Consider the following 21,001-nt stretch of genomic DNA (forward strand, 5'->3'; position numbering starts at 1 on the left):
AGGAAGGAAGGAAGGAAGGAAGGAAGGAAGGAAGGAAGGAAGGAAGAAAGAAAGAAAGAAGGAAAGAAAGAAAGAAAGAAAGAAAGAAAGAAAGAAAGAAAGAAAGAAAGAAAGAAAGAAAGAAAGAGGGGAAGGAAGAAAGAAAAGAGAGTTAAGGAGGACACAGCCTGCCAATGACGACTGGCTGCTTTGGCCCATGACTAGTTAAGGCCAGCACAACAGAGGATACCCAGGATACTGGCTGTCAGTAGTCCAAGTACAGTTATGTATTGCTTTACAATGGTCAAACAATGGACAGGTTCTGAGAAATGTGTCAAGCGATTTCATCATTGTGTGAACGTCATAGAGTGCACTTACACAAACCTACATGGTGTAGTCTACCAAACACCGAGGCTAGATGGTATAGCCTATTGCTCCTAGGCTACAAACCTGCACAGCATGTGACAGTACTGAATACTGAAGGCAATTGCAACACAATGGTAAGTATGTATGTATCTACAGATAGAAAAGGTAGAGTAAAAATATGGTATAAAAGATAAAAAATGACACACCTGTGTAGGGCACATACCATGAATGGAGCTTGCAGGACTGGAAGTTGCTCTGGGTGAGTCCGTGCATGAATGATGAGTGAACGTGAAGGCCTAGGACTTTACTGTACACTACCGTAGGCTTTATAAACACCGTACACTTAGGCTATACTGTACTTATTTAAAACCTTTGCTTTCTTTAATAAATTAACCTTAGCTTACTATAATTTTTTACTTCACATTTTAATTTTTAACTCTTTTGTAATAACACATAGCTTAAAACACAAACACATCACACAGCTGTACAAAAAATTTTCATTCTTTATATCCTTATTTATAAGCTTTTTTCTATTTTGAAAACTTTATGTTTTCTAATTTTTAAACATTTTTTTTAAAAGCTAAGACACACACGTTAGCCTAGGCCTATACTGTCTTCCATTTCTTGTTCCAAAATATTTTGTTGAGAATTTTTGCATCTATGCACATCAGGCATACAACAGCCAAATACAATGACATGTCAAAAAGATCATACGCCATGATCAAGTGGGATGTATCCTAGGGATATACGGATGGTTCAGCATATGCAAGTCAATGCATGTAATACATCATATCAAAAGAATGCAGAACAATATGATATGGTCATCACAATATATTCAGAAAAAACTTTTGACAAAATTCAACATTTCTTCATAATAGAAACTTTCAACAAACTAGGCATAGAAGGAACGTACCTCCATACTATAAAGACCACATATGACAAACTCACAGCTAACATTATACGCTATTGCCCCTGAAGATCTTCCAGTGGGACAAGAGATGGAAGACAGTACTATTGATGATACTGGCCTTGTGTAGGCCTAGACTAATGTGTGTGTCTTAGTTTTTAACAGAAATGTTTAAAAATTAGAAAAAATGGGGTAAAGTTGAAAGTCGTTTTCTAAGAACTGGAACAAGACAAGGATGCCCACTTCCACTACTCCTGTTCAACATAATACTGAAAGTTTTAGCCACAGCAATTAGGCAAGAGAAAGAAATAAAGTGTATCCAAATTGGCAAAGAGGAAGTCAAATTGTCCCTCTTTGAGGATGACATGATCTTATGTTTAGAAAAACCTAGACTCCACAAAAAAACTCTTAGACTTAATAAATACATTCAGTAAATTTGCAGAATACAAAATCAACATACAAAATCAGTAGCATTTTATATATCAATAATGAACTAGCTGAAAAAGAAATCAAATAACTAACAAAAAAATAAAATGTCTAGGAATAAATTTAACCAGAAAGGTGAAAGACCTCTACACTGAAAACCATAAAACACTGATGAAAGAAATTAAAAAGGATACAAACAAATGAAAAGACCAATGCTCATGGCTTGGAATAATTAATGTTCTTAAAATGACCACACTCCCCAAAGCAATCTACAGATTCAATGCATTCTCTGCCAAATTACTAATGACATTCTTCACAGAAATAGGAAAAAAAAAAAAAAAAAAAAAAAAAAAAAAAAAAAAAAAACTCCTAAAATTTGGAACCACAAACGACTCTGAATAGCCAAAGCAACCCTGAGCAAAAAGAACAAAGCTGGAGACACTATACTATCTGGCTTCAAAATATACTACAAAGCTATAATAGCTAAAATAACATGGTATTGGTATAAAAACAGATGCATAGGCCAATGGAACAAAAATAAACTCACATGTTTACAGTCAACTGATTATTGACAAAGGTGCAAAGAACAATATAATGGTAAAAGAGTACTCTCTTCAATAAATGGTGCTGGGAAAATGGAATATCCATATGCAGAAGAATGAAACTAGAATACTATCCATCACTATATTAAAAAAATCAACTCAAAATGAATTAAGAACTTAAATGTAAGACTTGAAAGTATAAAACTACTAGAAGAAAACATAGGGGAAACACTTCAGGACATTAGGCAAAGATTTTAAAGACTTCAAAAGCACAGGCAATGAAAACAAAAAGACAAATAGGATTATATTAAACTCAAAAGCTTCTTCACAGCTAAGAAAACTATCAAAGGGTTAAAAGACAACGATTAGAATGAGAAAATATATTGGCAAACTATTCATCTGACACAGGATTAACATCCAGAATATATAAGGAACTCAAACAGCTCAACAGCAGCAAATCATCTGATTAAAAAGTGGGCAAAGGGCCAGGTGCAGTGGCTCATACCTGTAATCTCAGTACTTTGGGAGGCCGAGGCAGGCAGATCACCTGAGGTCAAGAGTTCAAGACTAGCCTGGCCAACCTGGTGAAAGCCCATCTCTATCAAAAATACAAAAGCTAGCCAGGCATGATGGTACACACCTGTACCTCTAGCTACTATGGAGGCTGAGGCAGGAGAATCACTTGAACGCAGGAGGCAGAGGTTGCAGTGAACCACTGCACTCCAGCCTAGGCAACAGAATGAGACTCCATGCCAAAAAAAAAAAAAAAAAAAAAAAGGCAAATTTTCTAAATAGACATTTATCAAAAGAAGACATACAAATGGCCAATAGGAATGTGGAAAAAAAGCTCAACTGCTCAACATCACTAATCATAAGGGAAATACAAATTAAAACCACAATGAGATACCACCTCACCCCAGTTAGGATGCTTATTATCAAAAAGACAAAAGTTAACAAATGCTGCTGAGGATGCAGAGAAAAGAGAGCACTTATGCACTGTTGGTGGGCATGTGAATGAGTACAGGCAATATGGAAATCACTGCAGAGGCTTCTGAAAAAAATAAACATAGAACTAACATATGATCCAGCAGTCCCACTACTGGAAAGCAAATCAATACATCAAAGGGACACCTGGATTCCCATGTTTGTTGCAGTGCTATTCACAATAGCAAAGATACGGATTCAACCTAAATGTCCATCAATAGATGAATGGATAAAGAAAATGTGGTTTATATAACCAATGGAATACTATTTAGCTATACAAAGGAATGAAATCCTGTCATTTGCAGCAATGTGGATGAGACTGGAGGGCATTACATCAAGCAAAATAAGCCAAGAACAGAAAGATAAATACTGCATGTTGTTACTTACATGCGGCAGAAAACAAATTGAGTTCATGGAAATAAAAAATAGAATTGTGAATCTGGGAAGGGTAGTGGGAGGAGAGAATGAAGGCAGTATGTTAATGAAAACAAAATTACAACTAGATAGGAGAAATGAGTTCTGATGTTCTGCTGCACTACAGGGTAAAAATGATTAACTATGATTTACTGTATATTTTCAAAAAGCTGGAAGAGAGGATTTTAAATATTCACAACATGAAAAAATGATAAATGATTGAGGTGATGATATGCTAATTACCCTAATTTGGTCGATACATAATGTATACGTGTATCTAAATATCATTCTGTATCCCATAAATATGTACAGTTATGTGTCAACTAAGAATAAAAAAGATAAAAAGTATAGCATAGTAAATACATAAACCAGTAACATAGTTGTTTACTATCATTAGCAACTACTATGTACTGTACATAATTGCATGTGCTATACTTTTATACAACTGGCAGTGCAGCAAGTTTGTTTATACCAGTATCACTACAAATACATGAGTAATGCATTGCACTACAATGTTATGATGGCTACAACATCACTAGGTAATAGGAATTTTTCTCCTCCACTAAAATCTTATGGGACCACCATCATATATGCAGTCTGTCATTGACAGTGCCTCACTGTACACTCCTTGTGCAAGTTAAAAATAGGTGCCCCTTTCTCAAGACCCTTTACTTCCATGTCGGAAAATTATCCTCTTTCTTTGTTAAAATGACATATTTTCATGATATATGCCTGAAAAATTATTGTAACAAATATGAAAATCTACAGTGTTACCATGAGTGCTCCAGAGAGTTGTGTAGTGCACAACACATAGTGTTTCTGTCTGATGACCCTCAGCACTGACTATCACCCATCACTGACCACCATGTCAGGATTATGTCTTTAGATCTATATTAAATATGTTATAGTATAAGGCCACTTTTAAGATTGAAATGGAACATTTTTAATTTCTGTGCTTTTATTAGCCCTAGATTAGGAAAGATATACGAAGATTACTGACTTCTGGGAAGGATTTTGCATACACATTTTAGACAAGTGGGAAGCTGTCTTAGTCCATTTTCTTCTGCTATAACAGAATACCATAGTCTGGGGCCTTGCATGGTGGCTCACACCTGTAATCCCAGCACTTTGGGAGACTGAGGTGGTGGGATCACTTGAGGTCAGGAGTTTGAGACCAGCCTGGCCAACATGGTAAAACCCCGTCTCTACTAAAAATACAAAAATTAGCCAGATGTGATGGTGCACGCCTGTAGTTCCAGCTACTCAGGAGGCTAAGGCATGAGAATTGCTTGAACTTTGGAGGCAGAGGTTGCAGTGAGCCAAGATCGCACCACTGCACTCCAGCATGGGTAACAGAGCAAGACTCTGTCCAAAAAAAGAATACCAAAGTCTGGGTATTTATTTGGCTCATGGTTCCGGAGGCTGGGAAGTCCAAGATAGAGAGGATACATCTTTGTATTACATCATAACATAAAAAGAAGAGAAATAAGCATGCAAGACAGAGAAAGAGAAACTAAGCCAAACTCATCCTTTTTATCAGGAGTCCACTCCTATGATAACTAACTCATTTCCACAATAAGGGCTTTAATTCATTCATGAGGAGAGAGCCCTTATGACCTAAACGCTTCTTAAAGCCTCTACCTCCTAATACTATTAGAATGGCAATAGGCCCGGCGTGGTGGCTCACACCTGTAATCCAAGTCTTTGGGAGGCTGAGGTGGGCAGATCACGAGGTCAGGAGATCGAGACCATCCTGGCTAACATGGTGAAACCCCATCTCTACTAAAATCCAAAAGTAGCCAGGTGTGGTGGCAGGCACCTGTAGTCCCAGCTACCTGGGAGGCTGAGGCAAGAGAATGGCGTGAATCTGGGAGGCCGAGCTTTCAGTGAGCCAAGATCACGCTACTGCACTCCAACATGGGCAACAGTGTGAGACTCCGTCTTGAAAAAGAAAAAAAAAAAAAGAATGGCAATTGCATTTCAACATGAATTTTGGTGGAGAGATTCAAAGCAGGGCAGACATGAATAATATACATATATATTATGTGCATTGTTATGTTAAAATTGAATAGCCATTTATGTTTAGAGAACAAACCTACTAAAGTTGTCCAATTTAGTAGGGCCAATTTTTCTAACCAAATACCATGGATTAAAAGCTGAATTTAAGAAGAGAAAGAATCTCAAAAAGTTGTTAAAAAAGGTTAAATCTAGTTTTTCTTTCTTAAACAGACTCTGCTTGTGTCTATTTCTTGGATAATTGGCACCTTGTAAAATAATCACTAATAATAGTTATCTTTTAGTGGATTCCTGGCATCACTCTCAGCTGAGCACAGTAAGTATATTATTACATTTAACCCTCTCAACCACCTTATGGGATCAGTATTATTAGCTCATTTCACAGAGGAGAAAGCTGAGGCTTAAAGAGGTGATGTACTTTTGTCCAAAGTAAATAGCTGGTAGGTTGAGGAGTCAGGGTTCCAACACACTCTCTCGGAATCTATAGCCACCTGCTCTTAGTCTCTGCTGTGCATCAGTGTCCCTTGGCACTACATAAAATGATGATTAGGGTAGCATAATGAGCCTTTTGGACTGCTTGCAAACCATGAACTACTGCATCTTTGAGTTTTAAGGGCTTAGCTTAGGACTAGGGGATATGCATGGAAGCCCAAATCATAGGTGTCCTTTATCTGTGGGATCAAAGTTTGTCACTCAGCATCCTGAACATTGTGTGCCTTTAAACAAGGCAAATCTGATACCATAATTTGGATAACAACTTAGCCAAAGCATCGTTTCCATATATGGAGGCCAAGTAGTATTAACAAACATGCAAATTCTAATTTTAAAACTCGGACAAACATTTTACAGCTAAAACAATCCACCCCTTTTTGGCTAAATAACTGAACAAAATTTCCCCTACAAAGGCAAAGTTCAATATTTTTATTTCTGTAAAACTCTGACCCATGTCACGTTTCGTTACTGCTGCACTATCTGTGAAGTCTCCTTGTAACCTAGAAGAGTTAGCTTCCCCCCAACATACTTGGAGAAAGATTTGGGAATACCGCAGCATTTCATTTCCTCTTTGTCCAACTTGATGATAACTGGTCTCTTTTCAAACTGTGAAGATGAAATCAGGAGAAGAGTGTGAAATATCAGTTTAACAATAGCCACTTCCTACCCCATGAGACAAAGAAGTGAAGGGCTTAGTGATTTGTGTGACGATGAGCACTACAGAAAACGCTAAAAGCTTCTAAATCCCAGGGACTTCCTGACTTCAATTGTGAGGGCCAGCCACACTGACATCACAGATCCTTCCTGCAGTCACAATGCTACTAAGTCACCCTTGGGAAGAGGCCCCAGAAACAGCAAGACCTTAGTTAGGATGCAATTACAATTCCTTGGCACTCTGGCGTCCTGAGAAAAAAGAAAAAAATCCCAGAGATTATTTTTCAAAAATATCAAATCAACAAAAAATAAAGCTGGAAAATCCAAGCATCATGAGTTCAGGTACTTATGGACTACTCGAGGTCTCTAAATGTCTCCTACTTCACTATCTTATATTTCTTTTTACATATAAACAAAATAATGAATCCCAATGAAGACCCTCAGAAGGCTTGGGCACAGCAGGGTAATAACTTAAACAAATTTACAAGAAAAAAAACAACCCCATCAAAAAGTGGGCAAAGGATATGAACAGACACTTCTCAAAAGAAGACATTTATGCAGCCAAAAAACATATGAAAAAAAACTCATCATCACTTGTCATTAGAGAAATGCAAATCAAAACCGCAATGAGACACCATCTCACGCCAGTTAGAATAGTGACCATTAAAAAGTTAGGAAACAACAGATGCTGGAGAGGATGTGGAGAAATAGGAAGGCTTTTACACTGTTGGTGGGAGTATAAATTAGTTTAACCATTGTGGAAGACAGTGAGGTGATTCCTCAAGGATCTAGAACTAGAAATACCATTTGACCCAGCAATCCCATTACTGGGTATATACCCAAAGGATTATAAATCATTCTACTATAAAGACACATTCACATGTATGTTTATTACAACACTGTTCACAATAGTAAAGACTTGGAACCAACCCAAATGCTCATCAATGATAGACTGGATAAAGAAAATATGGCATATATACTCCAGTGGAAACGTATGCAGCCATAAAAAAAGGGTGAGTTCATTCCTTTGTGAGGTACATGGCATGAACGCTGTAAACGCATCATTCTCCGAGGCAGACTAAGGCACGAGGAACAGAAAACGCAAACACAGATGTTGCTCCACTCACAAGTGGGAAGCCCTGCGCACCAGATGAGCACACAGCAATGGAGCACCGAGGGAGAACATCACACACTGGGGCCTGTTGGGGGTTGGGGGGCTAGGGGAGGATAGTATTAGGAGAAATACCTAATGTAGATGATGGGTTAATGGGTGCAGCAAACCACCATGGCATGTGTATACCTACGTAACAAACCTGCATGTTCTGCACATGTATCCCAGAACTTAAAGTATAATTAAAAAAATATATATTCCCAATTATTTTAGAGCTGTCTGATCCTAAGAAAGTTTCTAAAAGTCTTATAGAAGTATCTGTAAAGAAATGTCCTTCTAGCTAACGATAGATGTTATAGGGGTATGGGGGAGAATTGGGATAAGTGAGGAAAGGGGAAATGTAAAACAAATTGAAAGCCTCCCTTTAAGCTAAGCTATATGTATAGAAATTTTCCTCAATTAAAAAAAAAAAAAATTAGCCGCACTGCAAAATTCACTTGCCATAGTTCCTGACCTGATTCAGCATTCTGGTTACCTAGATACGGATGTAAACAAAAGTGCCTCTCCAACTGCGACTGCAGAGGAACAGCCAGATGAACCTGATGGCCCCCTTCCTGGCTCAGCCAATAACCAAGAAAAGAAAGCAAGTACTTTTCAATATTTACATTAAAATTAGAATACTTTGCTCAGCTTTTTTAAAGCTTAGAGTGTTTAGAGAGTTTAAGAGTCCTGGAAGAACAGTTTTCCCACATTTCCTGTTTGTTCTGTCTTGGCAAAATGACTGCTGACAACATAAGCTGAAAAGAAAAATGGCCTCGATTTACAATTTTATTAATTAGACTGATTTTTAATATATGGGGCTAATATTGTTTTAAGTTGATCATGATGTATGTTTTATGATGATTCAAAAGGAACCATGATAAACTCAAGGTGCAGACTTTATCTCTAACATGAAAAACAGTATAGCTAAATAGAATGTTTCCTTTATTAGAACTTGTCATATCTTCTCTGTTAAAAATAACATTTTTTTAAAGCAGTGTTTTTAGATTTTTTTTTTTGTACTTCTCTTAACACCTCGTAATTTACATAACAAGAGGCAGATGCAGTCACTTGTTACATAAAGAACTAGCACAATATCAAACACTGATTTTTGGTATGTATTATATTGGCTGTACCACATACTAGCTGTGGGACTGTGAAATGATTACTTAACCTCTCTGTTTCTTCTTCTGTAAAATGGGTGAATTAGGCTTATCATACAAAGTTATTGTGGGTTTGAATGAGTCACCTAAGTAAGTGCTTAGCAAGTAGGAAGGGCTATAGTATGATTATCATCATCATCTACATGATCTTGGGCAAGTCTAGTACTTCTCTGATCCTGAAGCTCCTCACCTATAAAAATAATCATCTTAATTTCTTTCCATAATAAGGGTTTCTAATTAAGTGTTTCTAATAATAAGGTAACTAATGTCATCCTTACACTAATGTAAAGGTAATGATATCCACTTTATAGGGCATCATGTCAAATAAAAGTATGTCACATACAAGAAAGTATTTCATAGCCCGTAAAACCAAGAAGCTATAATATTTTAAAGTATCATTATGAAATGGATAAAAACTGATAAATTCCCATAGTAGCCATCAAGTTGTTTGTGAGACAATTTTTATATATAATAACATCCTAGCTTATAGGAATGAGGATAAAACAGAACTGACTCTTATGTTCAATTAGCAAAGATATAAAATTTAAATACTGTCTTAGATACCTAAAATTACATTTAAAAAATTGCACCAAAAGCCAACATCAATGGCTTTTGTTCTAGGTAGCAAAATTACAAGCGAGAATTTTTATTCTGTATTTTAACTTTTCTATACTTTTCCAAATATTCCTCCATCGTTGTGCTTAACATTTGTCACTAAAAAAGTGTGTGTTATAGGTGTGTTTTTAAGAAGATGCTACTTATGGTCTTTCAAATAAGGCTTAAAAATTAATAAAATAAAAATAAAACATAGATCTAATTGTCACACTTCAGAAGGAGAAAGGAGAAGTTAGTGCTCTTGGACACTGTGTTCATCGTACACTTTAATTCTACAAATACTGGAGAGGACTACTGTTTGCAAACATATAAGGAGGGACCAACGGGTTGCTGAGGAAATACCAAAAATAGATCCCCCCACAGACCAGAGGGAGCGGTGGAAAGGTGACGAGGAAAGAACTGACAATGAAGTAGGTGAGGTCTCAGGACTCAGTACTGTTTCAGTGGGAAACAGGAGTGAAAACACGCTCCACGCTAGAAGGCACCAGGTCCTCTGGGACTTAGGACAGTTTCCACACTCTGTAGGGGAAGTCATGGCTTAACAGCATTAGACCCATTGCAGACCCCATTCAGCAATGGGGGGAGGGGAAAAGCTCTCTCCTGGGGGCTCACGGGCTCCTTCATGAGCAGCCTTGAGCCTGTTCTGCCCGCCCACCACCAACAGGGCTGGGTCAGGAGAGACTTTGTCAGGCGTTCTTTATTAGCATCCTTGATAATGGACTTAACATTTTTTTCTTTAAGTTTTTTAGAGGAGGGAGGTATCCGATTAAGTTTCTTAAAACTTAAGAAGTAGTAATTCCTTGGGCATTTGAAAAAGGAATGCTTTCTGTATGTGAGTCTTAACATATTCTGCCCACCATTACAGTACACAGTAACGTAAAGCAAGTAAAAATATCCTAGGAATATATTTTGTTGAAGTTTTTAACTGAGGTGGAATACCACTCGTATTCTCCATATTGAATCCAGTTCAGCAATAGGTTATTAAAATTAGGATAAATCTGTCTTGTTTTTTAAACTTAAATGAATTTAAGGCATTTTCGGGCTATGAAAAACAGTGAGTACATTGGGCATCTTCTTTCCTGTCATAAAAATGCTGCAAATTATCAACTTTCATGAAAATAGAACTTTCTAGTAGTACCATTTTGTTGAATTAGAAGTTGCCAGTTAAGTGTACATATGGCCAGCTATACTTAGTGTTAGTAAATTATGTATATGACTGTGCTCTGGCTATAATAATCTGACATCCAGGTACTTGGATAGTCTAGTTTTCTAGTTCGGGGCGTTGTGTTTGAAAATTAGCTGTTTCTCCTTAGAAATCAGCATGTCAGGAATCATTCACTCTGTAAAGACTTCTTTAGTAATTCAGTCAATAATCATTAGATATTTCATTTTTAAATTATCTAAGAATAATCTATGGCTTTGACTTTTCCAAAAACGTTTTCTTGACTGTGATACCTAATCTATGAAATACAGCTGTCTCACATCTCCACAGAATTTAATTTTGTTTTTAGTCATTAGCAGTACAAAGGGGGCATGTATAAGATTAACCAGGCTGATTATCTGGTCTATGGTATATATTTTGTTTAAAATTAAAACACTTTAAAGATAAACTGCATAAAAGTAATCTGTAAACAAGCAGATGATATATTCTGAATCTGTAACCTTTGTTTTAGGTAAGATTATCTCCAGCCAAAATGTCAACCAAGAATTCTACAGATCTAGTTGAATATGTTGACAAGTAAGTGTGTAAATTACAACTAGTTTTAACTATTAACTGCATTTATTGTGACAAATCTCACATGCAAGAAAGAAAAAATCCTGTATTTAATTATTAAGTCAGAAATGAATGTGCCTGAATGAGACTTTAAGCTCTCTGCCTTCAGGAGACACTAAATCATGTCAGAAAGACAAACCTGATCCTGTTCCTTTCTGATTGACAGAACAAGCAGATTTAACTACCTTTTCTTTAAATGACCTCCATAGGTTCCTGTAGATTTATGTGAAAAGCAACACAACATATTACATATTGTGACAATATCAGATATAGCTAACCATGACTTCAAAATAAACCAAGTAAATCTGTTAACATTTCATGATAAAAACTCAGGAAATTTTGAAATAAATTTCACTAATCACTAGAAAATGTTGTTTCTGCTATTTACAGTGCCATACCTGGAGCTCCCCCAGGAAAGGTGTACCACAGAGGGACAACTCTGGGCACCTGGAAACAGAGTAACACACTATTAACACATGCACATTGTCCAAGTTACCTGAGAATGCCAGTGATGAAGGTGGCATTGCAGAGACAATGCATATTAATTTGAGTTATTTTCTATTCCATATGTCAAAGCAGGATTTGGTCTAATGCTGTCATTCATGTTTTCAGGGCACTGGGGATTTAGTCTCAGTCCTTCTACTACTTTGCTGTGTGACATCAGTCAGTTCCATAATGTCTCTGGGCTTTAGTTTTTTCATCTGAAAAACAAACAGTTTGGACTAGAAACTCCGTAGAATTCACTGCAGCTTTAAAATAATTCTGATTTTAATAATAATGACCACAGAAGAAAAAATGGCCCAATGAATGAAATGAGTTCATGTGAAGAGAAAAATCTAAATACACATTGAACTTAGATTTTTAAAAAATATCTTAAACAATTAAGATGATAAAATTTCTTCATAATTTTTACTGCGGTTTTTTCACAAAAATTCCCCTGTCCTTTGGCCAGTTAAATTTAATACATTCCAAATAGTTCAATCATAGTATTTTAGCCCCTTTTTTCATGTTCCCCATAACTTGTATTTGTTTATCTGACTATAAGTCTATGATTTAGAACAAAATGAAACCAAGCATGGGAAAAATATTTTTAAATGTTTAAAAAATGCAATATTTGGATAGATGACATTTTTTTCTGAGTTAAGGACAATGAATGTAGTATGCACAAAAATAATTATTATAAATAAATATATTAGCTTATCTTCCAAGGAGAAAAGGGAAACTTGTCCCTACCTGACTCTCTACATGACAAATGGAAAATAAAAATCATTCTTCTGATCTGTCAAATTCTATTACGAACCCGTGTGGATTTCTTAGCTCAAGCTGGTGACCTACATCTCAGGAGATGAGAAAACAAACTCCTGAAAAATGGTAACAAACTTAAGGAGTCCAAGATAAACTTTTTGGATTTCCTGGCTTTCAGATAAATTAAAATGAAGACAAAGAGGAACAAACTGTCTATAATGCAAAGCAAAAGCATGATAAAGATTACTTGACTCCAACATTTATTTCTACCTTAATCTCTCCCTTATCCCTTCTCTTACTATGTAAACCATATATCTAGAACTTTCTATTTATGACTTCACATTGTTAATTGTCTTTTGGTCTCTCTCTTATCTCTCAGAATGGGCTGCAAACTCCCTAAAGGCAGGCACTCTATGGCCTTATGATTTTTGATACCCCTCCAGTGGCCTATCATGGTGCACTGAATATACTTGATAAACTGTAGTTGACAGATTAAATGGAAAGTAACAGTAGAACAATTAAATTGTTACAGCTCTGCTTAAAGCAGCTGATTAACTGGAAAAGCAAAATAGCATTTGAGCATTTCAGTAATCAGTGCAGATATTTTGAATTGACATATTTAATCCAAAAAAATAGAAATAAAGAACAATGGTTTTTAAAATAACTTCACTGGCCAGGCACAGTGGCTCACATCTATAATCCCAGCACTTTGGGAGGTGGAGGTGAGCGGATCACCTGAGGTCAGGAGTTTGACACCAGCATAGCCAACATGGTGAAACCCCAGCTCCACTAAATATACAAAAATCAGCCAGGCATGGTGGTGCACACCTGTAATCCCAGTTACTTGGGAGGGTGAGGCAGGAGAATCGCTTGAACTCGGGAGGTGGAGGTTGCAGTGAACAGAGATTGCACCACTGCACTCCTGCCTGGGTCACAGACTGAAACTCCATCTCTAAATAATACATACATACATACATACATACATACATACATACATACAAGGAAGCAAGGAAGGAAGGAAGGAAGGAAGGAAGGAAGGAAGGAAGGAAGGAAGGAAAGAAGGAAGGATGGACTTCACCCTTCAACTCATAGTTTTTGTTGGGTGACAACAAATGATTTGACAGGCAAACAGAGTACTTAAGTAAAAGTCATTATCAACTCATTAAATGGCCTGAATATATATTACAGGTTTTCAGAGGTTTGACCTTAAAACCTATATGGGTATATTTACAGGTAATACTATCAGCAAAGAATAGCAACTCAAAAAGTAAACATTCAGGGACAAAAGGGGTCATTCTCGGTCAATGAGGGAATATCTCTAGGGCCAGGCATATGCACATTCAAGAGACAGGCAGATGGGGTGTGTTTACAAAGCCCTTCCTGCCTCAGGCAGTTGGAGCAGCATCCAAGCATTATTAGTACTTGATAAATGCTAGGTCATAAGAAACCATGGGGCAGGGTAAGGAGGGATGCTTTCAATCTTTGACAGAACAATTATGGTGACATTCTATTAAAGGTAACAATTCAGATTTCCACATTTGTTCATTGATTCACAATGAACAGATATCCACTAATTTTACAACAGTGTATTCAATGCTCATTTAAGCTTAACTGAGCAGAAAAGTACCAGAGCCTTTTTTTCCTGATTCTTCTGCTGCTGATGGTGGTGGAAAGAGCACTAAAAGGAGGCCAGGACACCTCAGGTCTACTCTTGCATCTGCCTCTAATCAGCTATATGACCCTGAGAAAAAGAAAATTTCTTCTCTGGCAATATCTGCCTATGCTATAAAACGGGGTGGGGATTTCAAGTGATCAGTGATGAGTGCCTGCTACTTCTCAACTCTGCCCACAATTTCTCATCAACATTGTCCTGTGAAATAAAGTAGGCGGTTAAGCTTTAGGAATGTATATTATTTTCCCATGGGATTTAATTTTTAATGTAAAATCAATTCTGCCCATAAATTTCTCTTTTTTTCTTTAACTGACTCTCCTGGGGGTGGGGAAGTTTTCCCTGTGGAATCAAATACGTTCTAAGGTCTCTTTCATCCTTACGATTCTTTGATCTTCAAAAACTGGTTGTTACCATTTACTCACTTAATATCTATTTATTAAGCATGTGCTATGTGCCAGGCACATGCTAGGCACTTGAAGAGACACCTGTGAACAAGTCAGACAAAAATCCTTCAAATGTGATAAGAATTTGACAAGAAGCTCCTTCAGGGAGCTATCTAATAATGCATTTGGAGCCATTCTAGCAGGAAACAGAGAAACGAATTATTAGATAGCTGGCTGGGGTAGGCCTCACTAAGAAGTTGACATTTGAGAAAAGACCAGGAAGTGAGGGATTTGGCCATGTGGACGTCTGGGGAAAGAGCAAAGTTTCTAAGGCAAGAACATTCTTATGGTGTAGCAGCAACAGAATGTGGGCAAGGATGGCTGCGGCGAAAAGGAGGGAAATACAAATTGGAACTATGATAGCATCTGGGATTCTATTTGGTAGTCTCTGGAGAGAATGAATCCCAGGTTTCTGCTGTCCATGAGGCAAGTTCCAACTTTCCTGAACAAAAAGGAGGCCAAGGAAATGACGTTTTATACTGAGGAGTTTTCCAGGCTGGGCTATAGCCAACATGTATCTCAGGCATTCTCTCAAGAGTACATTTTGTGAAGATGAGGGTCTGGCTGACAACCAAAGAATGATGTTTAAAATCTGGATACATAAAACTTTCAGCAAGTCAAATGGGCAAAATAATAAATGATTAATGACTTCCCTTCATGAGTGGAATATGGAGTTCAGGGTCTGAAAGTATTCATTTTCAAGGTTTTTCTTAGCACTATGGCAGACACTTTATTATTCCGCGATGCATTGCTTTTGTTACTATATGAGGCACACAGATATTTCACACTACAATGCATGAGAAAGGAAGACAAAACTCTGTTGGTTGAACTTTCTATGGATAGATGATATTAGGTTGGATGGTGCTGCTATCAGCCACAGTGCAGTCTTTTGCTCTTTCTCTTTCTTCTTTTCATGCCTCCTGCCACCTGTGATGGGCAAGGCTCTGCTAAGAGTGGGCACAGTTGCAGGGACTGGACATTACCCATAGGGACCCCCAATTAGTAAGGGAAGGGGCTGCCCAAATGATGCTCAGTCCCTCCCAGGAGGCTGTCTGGATTCTTGTCACATTTAAGACCTTCTGCTCAAGCGTGAGAACTCCACTGAGGTCAGGCTGATGCTGATCTCAGTTCTCTAGAGCAGAGAGGGAGCCCCCTTCAACCTCTGGGTCTCTGAGAAGACCCTTAGGACTCCAAGGAGAGATGTGAGCCAGACAGGAAAGGTGACTTGGTGAAAAATTACATGATGTTGGCAGCAAGTTACATATTAAGAAGAAGAGAGAAAGACACACATTTCTCCCCTGAGAAAAGTGTGAATGTAACAGGAAGAGCCACTAACTGGCCCAAGCAAAGCTGCTGTGATGTAGGAGAAAGAGGAGAGGCTAACTGGAATGTTTCCCTGCTAAGTGACTCACAGCCTCCAAGCCTCAGTTTCCTCCTGAGTAGAGACAAATTTTACTTATGCCACAGGGTAGTGATGAGAATGCAATGAAAATGATACATTGACTATAAGCACTAAATAGAAATAAGATAGTGTTATAATAAATTCCTTATATTTCTCCTGGGCTAGGAACTCCCTACCACAAACTGGGTGGCTTTAAACAATACAAATTTATTACCTCACAATTCTGGAGGTTGGAAGTCCAAAATCAAAGTGCCAGTAGGATTGGTTCCTTCCGAGGGCTCTGAGGGGAATCTGTTCCTTGTCTCCCACCTAGCTTTTGGTGATTTTTGGGAATCCCTGGTACTCTTTGGCTTATAGATGTGTCACTCCAATCTCTGCCTCCATCTTTACATGGTGTCTCCCTGTGTTTCTGTCTTCATACAACCACCTTCACATACATACATACATACATACAGCCATCTTCACATCGACACCAGCCATGCTGGATTAGGGGCCCACTCTACTCCAGTAGGACCTCACCTTAACTATTTATATCTGCAAGAACCAATTTCCAAATAAGGTCACATACTGAGGTATTAAGCTTAAGATTTCACCATTTCTTTTGGGGGGACACAATTCAACCCGCAACACCATTTAATAATTATAAATAATTGTTAGAACACATATATACAACATCGTACAAGACTTGGTTACAAGACATTGCAAAGTATTTCAAGTATACATCCTTTAACTTGATCTCAACAGCCGAGTGGGAGGGTCAGGCAGGAGTCCCTCTCTCCACGGGACAGAGAGGGAGCCCTCTTCTGGGCAACCTCAGAGAGGTTGAAGGTAGTTTGTGACAGAGATATAACTTGAACCCAGGTCTTCTGACTCCAAGTACAGTGTTCTTTCCCCTGGAGACTCACATTAAACACTCCCCCACCCCCACCCCTACCCGCAAAGAGCAAGGTAATATGGTATCTCAAGAGGGCCACAAACGCTACAGGAACTCCCAACGTCATCAAAACAATTTGCACTGCAGTTTGCATATGCTTTACCTGTAAATATGACCCAGACATCCACCCTGTCCTCACTGATACAGGGACTCTGTTTGGAACCTTTGTCAACCTTGACGCCTCCACATAAAGGAAAACCAGTTGTACCAGGCACATCACTCATTTTGCAATCTTATTAAAAATTCTACTGAACATGAGGAGTCTGCCTTATAGAGCGCATCACTTTTCACTGGAAAAGAATCATGACCAGTTCTCTTTCCAGTCTCTTCTGGACCGTGCCACTATATGGAGTTCTCCTTTTTGGGCCCTTCCTGGTGCTCTGTGATGGCCTAGCCCTGTTGGCCTGGTGTACTTCCTCCTGGACAGAGGCCACCCGAACTCAAATTGCCTGCCTCAGCCCCCACAGCATTCAGCCCTACCTAAAACTCAGCAGTGGAAGCTTCTCCAGCTACAAACATCCACTTGCCAGGGTGGTTATAAACAAGCAACACAGAAACTACAGAAAATGTTTTTTTCTATTTCATCACTCCCCACATACACACTCATAGATTATTTTTGTGAGGCATCAAAATATTCCCTGAGATTTCACTTTAGATTTTTTTTTGTAGGACTCTCTGCACTCAGACCGTAACTAGTCATACATTAGATCTCATAAAATGTAGAAATCTTTCTTCAGTATGCCTTTTGTGTTCTAGAAAAGATTAAATTTTCAAGTTTGATTCTCTGAGTATTACAGGTTGCCAAAATGGTTATCAGAATCTCCTCAGTAAATTTAGGACTCTATTCACAAGAACAGAACAGGCAGGGAAGTGAGAGGCTCCATGTACCGGCCGATCTGCCAGCTACAGCACAGCTGGTGCAAGTCACACCGAATTACAGAAAAATAGAACTCAGAGTTTGTGGAAAATCTGTTCGGATTCAGTTGTCAGCTACATAATCAATGATCTATGTGAAGCCCAAATATCTCTCTGAAAAGGCCCCCTAGGAATTTTTCCTCCTGTGGCTGGTGACTCCATCTGCACTCATCTGGAATATTCAGTTCTTTCTTTCCTTTCATAGTTAAATTTAGATCTAGGTTCCACTGACATACATAACATACTAAGAAAGCAGTAAGGTTCTTAAGTTTACATCTTACTACTAGGGAAAGCCCTCAGTTTATATCCCTTAGGAATACATAATGATTTGAATAATGGCCTCGTCAGGAATCTCTCTTAGAAAATTGAGACATGCTCGTGTGTTTGTTCTTCCATGGTTGATTTAGAAAGGTCAATTGGAAAACAATATTCTCTGTCCTTGTGGCAATGCAAATAGGGAAAAAATATTAGTTGTCTATTATCTTGCAGGAACCATGTAAATAAAACCAAACAGAGCCATGATTTGGGGCTTCATTAAACCTTAAGAATTATCAATAATAATAAGACTGCAGTTAATAGTAAATCCCAGGCCTGAAAAGAAATTTCAAAAAGGAAAGTTCTCCACTTAAACATAAAATAAATTTTTAAAATAAACTTTAAAAATTAAGGAAAAGAAATAACTACAGTCTAGCATTTGCACCCCACTTAATGTCTCCATGGTTGCAGACAAATAGCTTTGCATAGCAGTAGGTGATACCCTCCTAAAAGGCTTCCTTCAATGGGCCAAATAGCCACAGCATTGAAATCAGACCTGACAGACAGGACCACAGACCTGCTGGCTTGGGTCTGCCCCCTCATTGCTCTTTCTGGATATACTCTTGACATTACCCAACAGCACCTCACCCCCAAGAGTGAGGCACTGGGACCCTCCTAACCCCAGACATACAGCTGTATGGCATTGGTTTCACCACCCTCTCTACTGCATGCTTCTCACTTATTATCTCAGAACTTATAATCACACAGCAAAACAGGCCTTGTTGACCCTGTTTACAGATGAAGCAATTAGAACACTTGGTTGGTAAGTGGTGGAGCCTGTATTCTATCCTCAGTCTACCTTGCTTTCCAACCTGCCAAGCTGCTTCTGGATGTCTACAGAACTTGAGAGCTCATATTCCATAGTTCACTACTTTAGCACTTCATTATATATCCTGCCTTATATTATTTGCTGATTCACATGACCAATCTTAAACAAATGAGTGGTGTGTAGTCTTTAGGATACATTAGAATCATCTATGCACTTGCTTAAAATGCATATTCTTACTCTCCCTGCCTACCCTAAAATTATGATTCAGTAGGTCTGTGTTGGAGTGGAGTAATCTGTATTTTAACAACTTCCCTCCCTCACCCTCCCCTGTGATACCAATTGAAGTATGAGAAATCAGAATTAATCTAAGTTCTTTGAGGAACAGAGCAATTATATTTAAATATGTAGTATTACAGGCATAGACTAGAGTAAACGTGTGTATGGACTAGAGTAAATATTGTATATGAACTAGAGTAAATATTTAGTAAGTACTTAATATATCTTTATTTGAAATGACATTTTTATTGGTAAGTGACTAGATACACACACAATACTTTCAGCTGCACATAATAGAAGCACTAGTCAAAAATGGTTTAAATGTAGGAATACTGCTTAGCTCATATAACAAAAAAAAAAAAAAAAATCCAGAGTTTGGTAAATTTAGTAGCTTCAGAACATCATTAAGCAGCCAGGTGTTTTTTTATCCCTTCTCTCCACCATATCCTTTTTCCTCATGATCACAAGATGGCTTTGGTAGTTCCAAGCATCATGCACAGACAGGACAACATTCAGCAAAGAAGAGGGAAGTTTCTCCTTGTGTATTCCTTCTTGAAGGCAAAGACACTTTACCCAGAAGCCCCATAGCAGGTTTCTCTTTGCGTATCATGGGCCAGAATTGCTTCACATGCTCTTATCATGATCAATTGCATCTCAACCCAGAAGAATGGAATCCTTATGATTAGTTTGCCCCCCAGAAGGCTATGGGGGACAGGAAGGATGAATCAAGTCAGGCAGAAGTGGGGGTGGCTGGTGGGAGGGTAACCAATGGTATCTGCCATACTGAGAACATCTAGGAGAAAACAATTTCTAAATTTGGGGGGAAATGAAGCATAATTTATAAGTGTCTATACAGGACTGAAAACCAGGAGATCAAATACCTTTGCTGGCAAATCTGGGCTATAGATTGTCTAGAGGCCACAAAGCAACACTGGTTCAAAGAAAATAATGAGCAAATCTGCAGTCCACCGCGAGGCTATGTGTCACCTTCAGCAGAGCCTGGCATCTTCTTCCCTTCTGCCTCTGACTCATACATCCAATCCAGGGTAGCACTGTCAGCATGGTGGGGGTTTTAGGGGAATGGATTTTATATATGGTAGGTACCATTTGGTGATTTTCCAAAAGAATATTTTTGAACCAAATGAGTGGTAAATGCAATCTGACTCACAAAACCCCTTGGCAAAGTTTTCTTTGCACCTCAGATTTACAGGTGATAGAAAAGAAGAATCTCTCTGAGTGTGCAAGTGTGTGTACACGTGTTACAAAAACAACTACCATGTTAATGAAATATTCAATTTGAAAAAAAAGAAAAGAAGAATCTCACCTATGCTGAGACTATTTTATATTGCTCAAGAGAATAAACTATGTCTTGAGGCTCCAACAAACTGTGACTTTATGGAACCTTTTTTTTTTTTTTTTTTTTTTTTTTTGTCTAGTTTTTCAACGACTGAGTCTTAAGGGAACAGTCCAGGTAGAGAAATCAGTCCGTCAATCAACAAATATTTATTGACTGCCTACTATGTGCCATGCATTCTTCTCAATGTTAGG

The 21,001-nt window shown here is 38.0% G+C and overlaps 1 protein-coding gene and 1 long non-coding RNA gene across 2 annotated transcripts in view; one reads left to right on the plus strand and one right to left on the minus strand.

Annotated features, from left to right (window-relative positions):
* Positions 1–6,835, minus strand: part of LOC108520344 (uncharacterized) — a 42,094-nt gene extending 35,259 nt beyond the window's left edge. The window contains exon 1 of the long non-coding RNA XR_001882886.1: positions 6,656–6,835. This is a non-coding gene — a long non-coding RNA (uncharacterized LOC108520344). The remainder of the gene's footprint in view (positions 1–6,655) is intronic.
* Positions 6,836–6,951: 116 nt separating this feature from the next.
* Positions 6,952–21,001, plus strand: part of FAM81B (family with sequence similarity 81 member B) — a 53,843-nt gene continuing 39,793 nt past the window's right edge. The window contains exons 1-3 of the mRNA XM_017859685.1: positions 6,952–7,122; positions 8,431–8,534; positions 11,382–11,446. Coding sequence (XP_017715174.1) covers positions 7,113–7,122; positions 8,431–8,534; positions 11,382–11,446 — 179 coding nt within the window. The 5' untranslated portion in view covers positions 6,952–7,112. The remainder of the gene's footprint in view (positions 7,123–8,430; positions 8,535–11,381; positions 11,447–21,001) is intronic.

The sequence above is a fragment of the Rhinopithecus bieti genome, unplaced genomic scaffold (assembly GCF_001698545.2).
Source record: "Rhinopithecus bieti isolate Rb0 unplaced genomic scaffold, ASM169854v2 scaffold_50384, whole genome shotgun sequence".
Classification (NCBI taxonomy): Eukaryota; Metazoa; Chordata; class Mammalia; order Primates; family Cercopithecidae; genus Rhinopithecus; species Rhinopithecus bieti.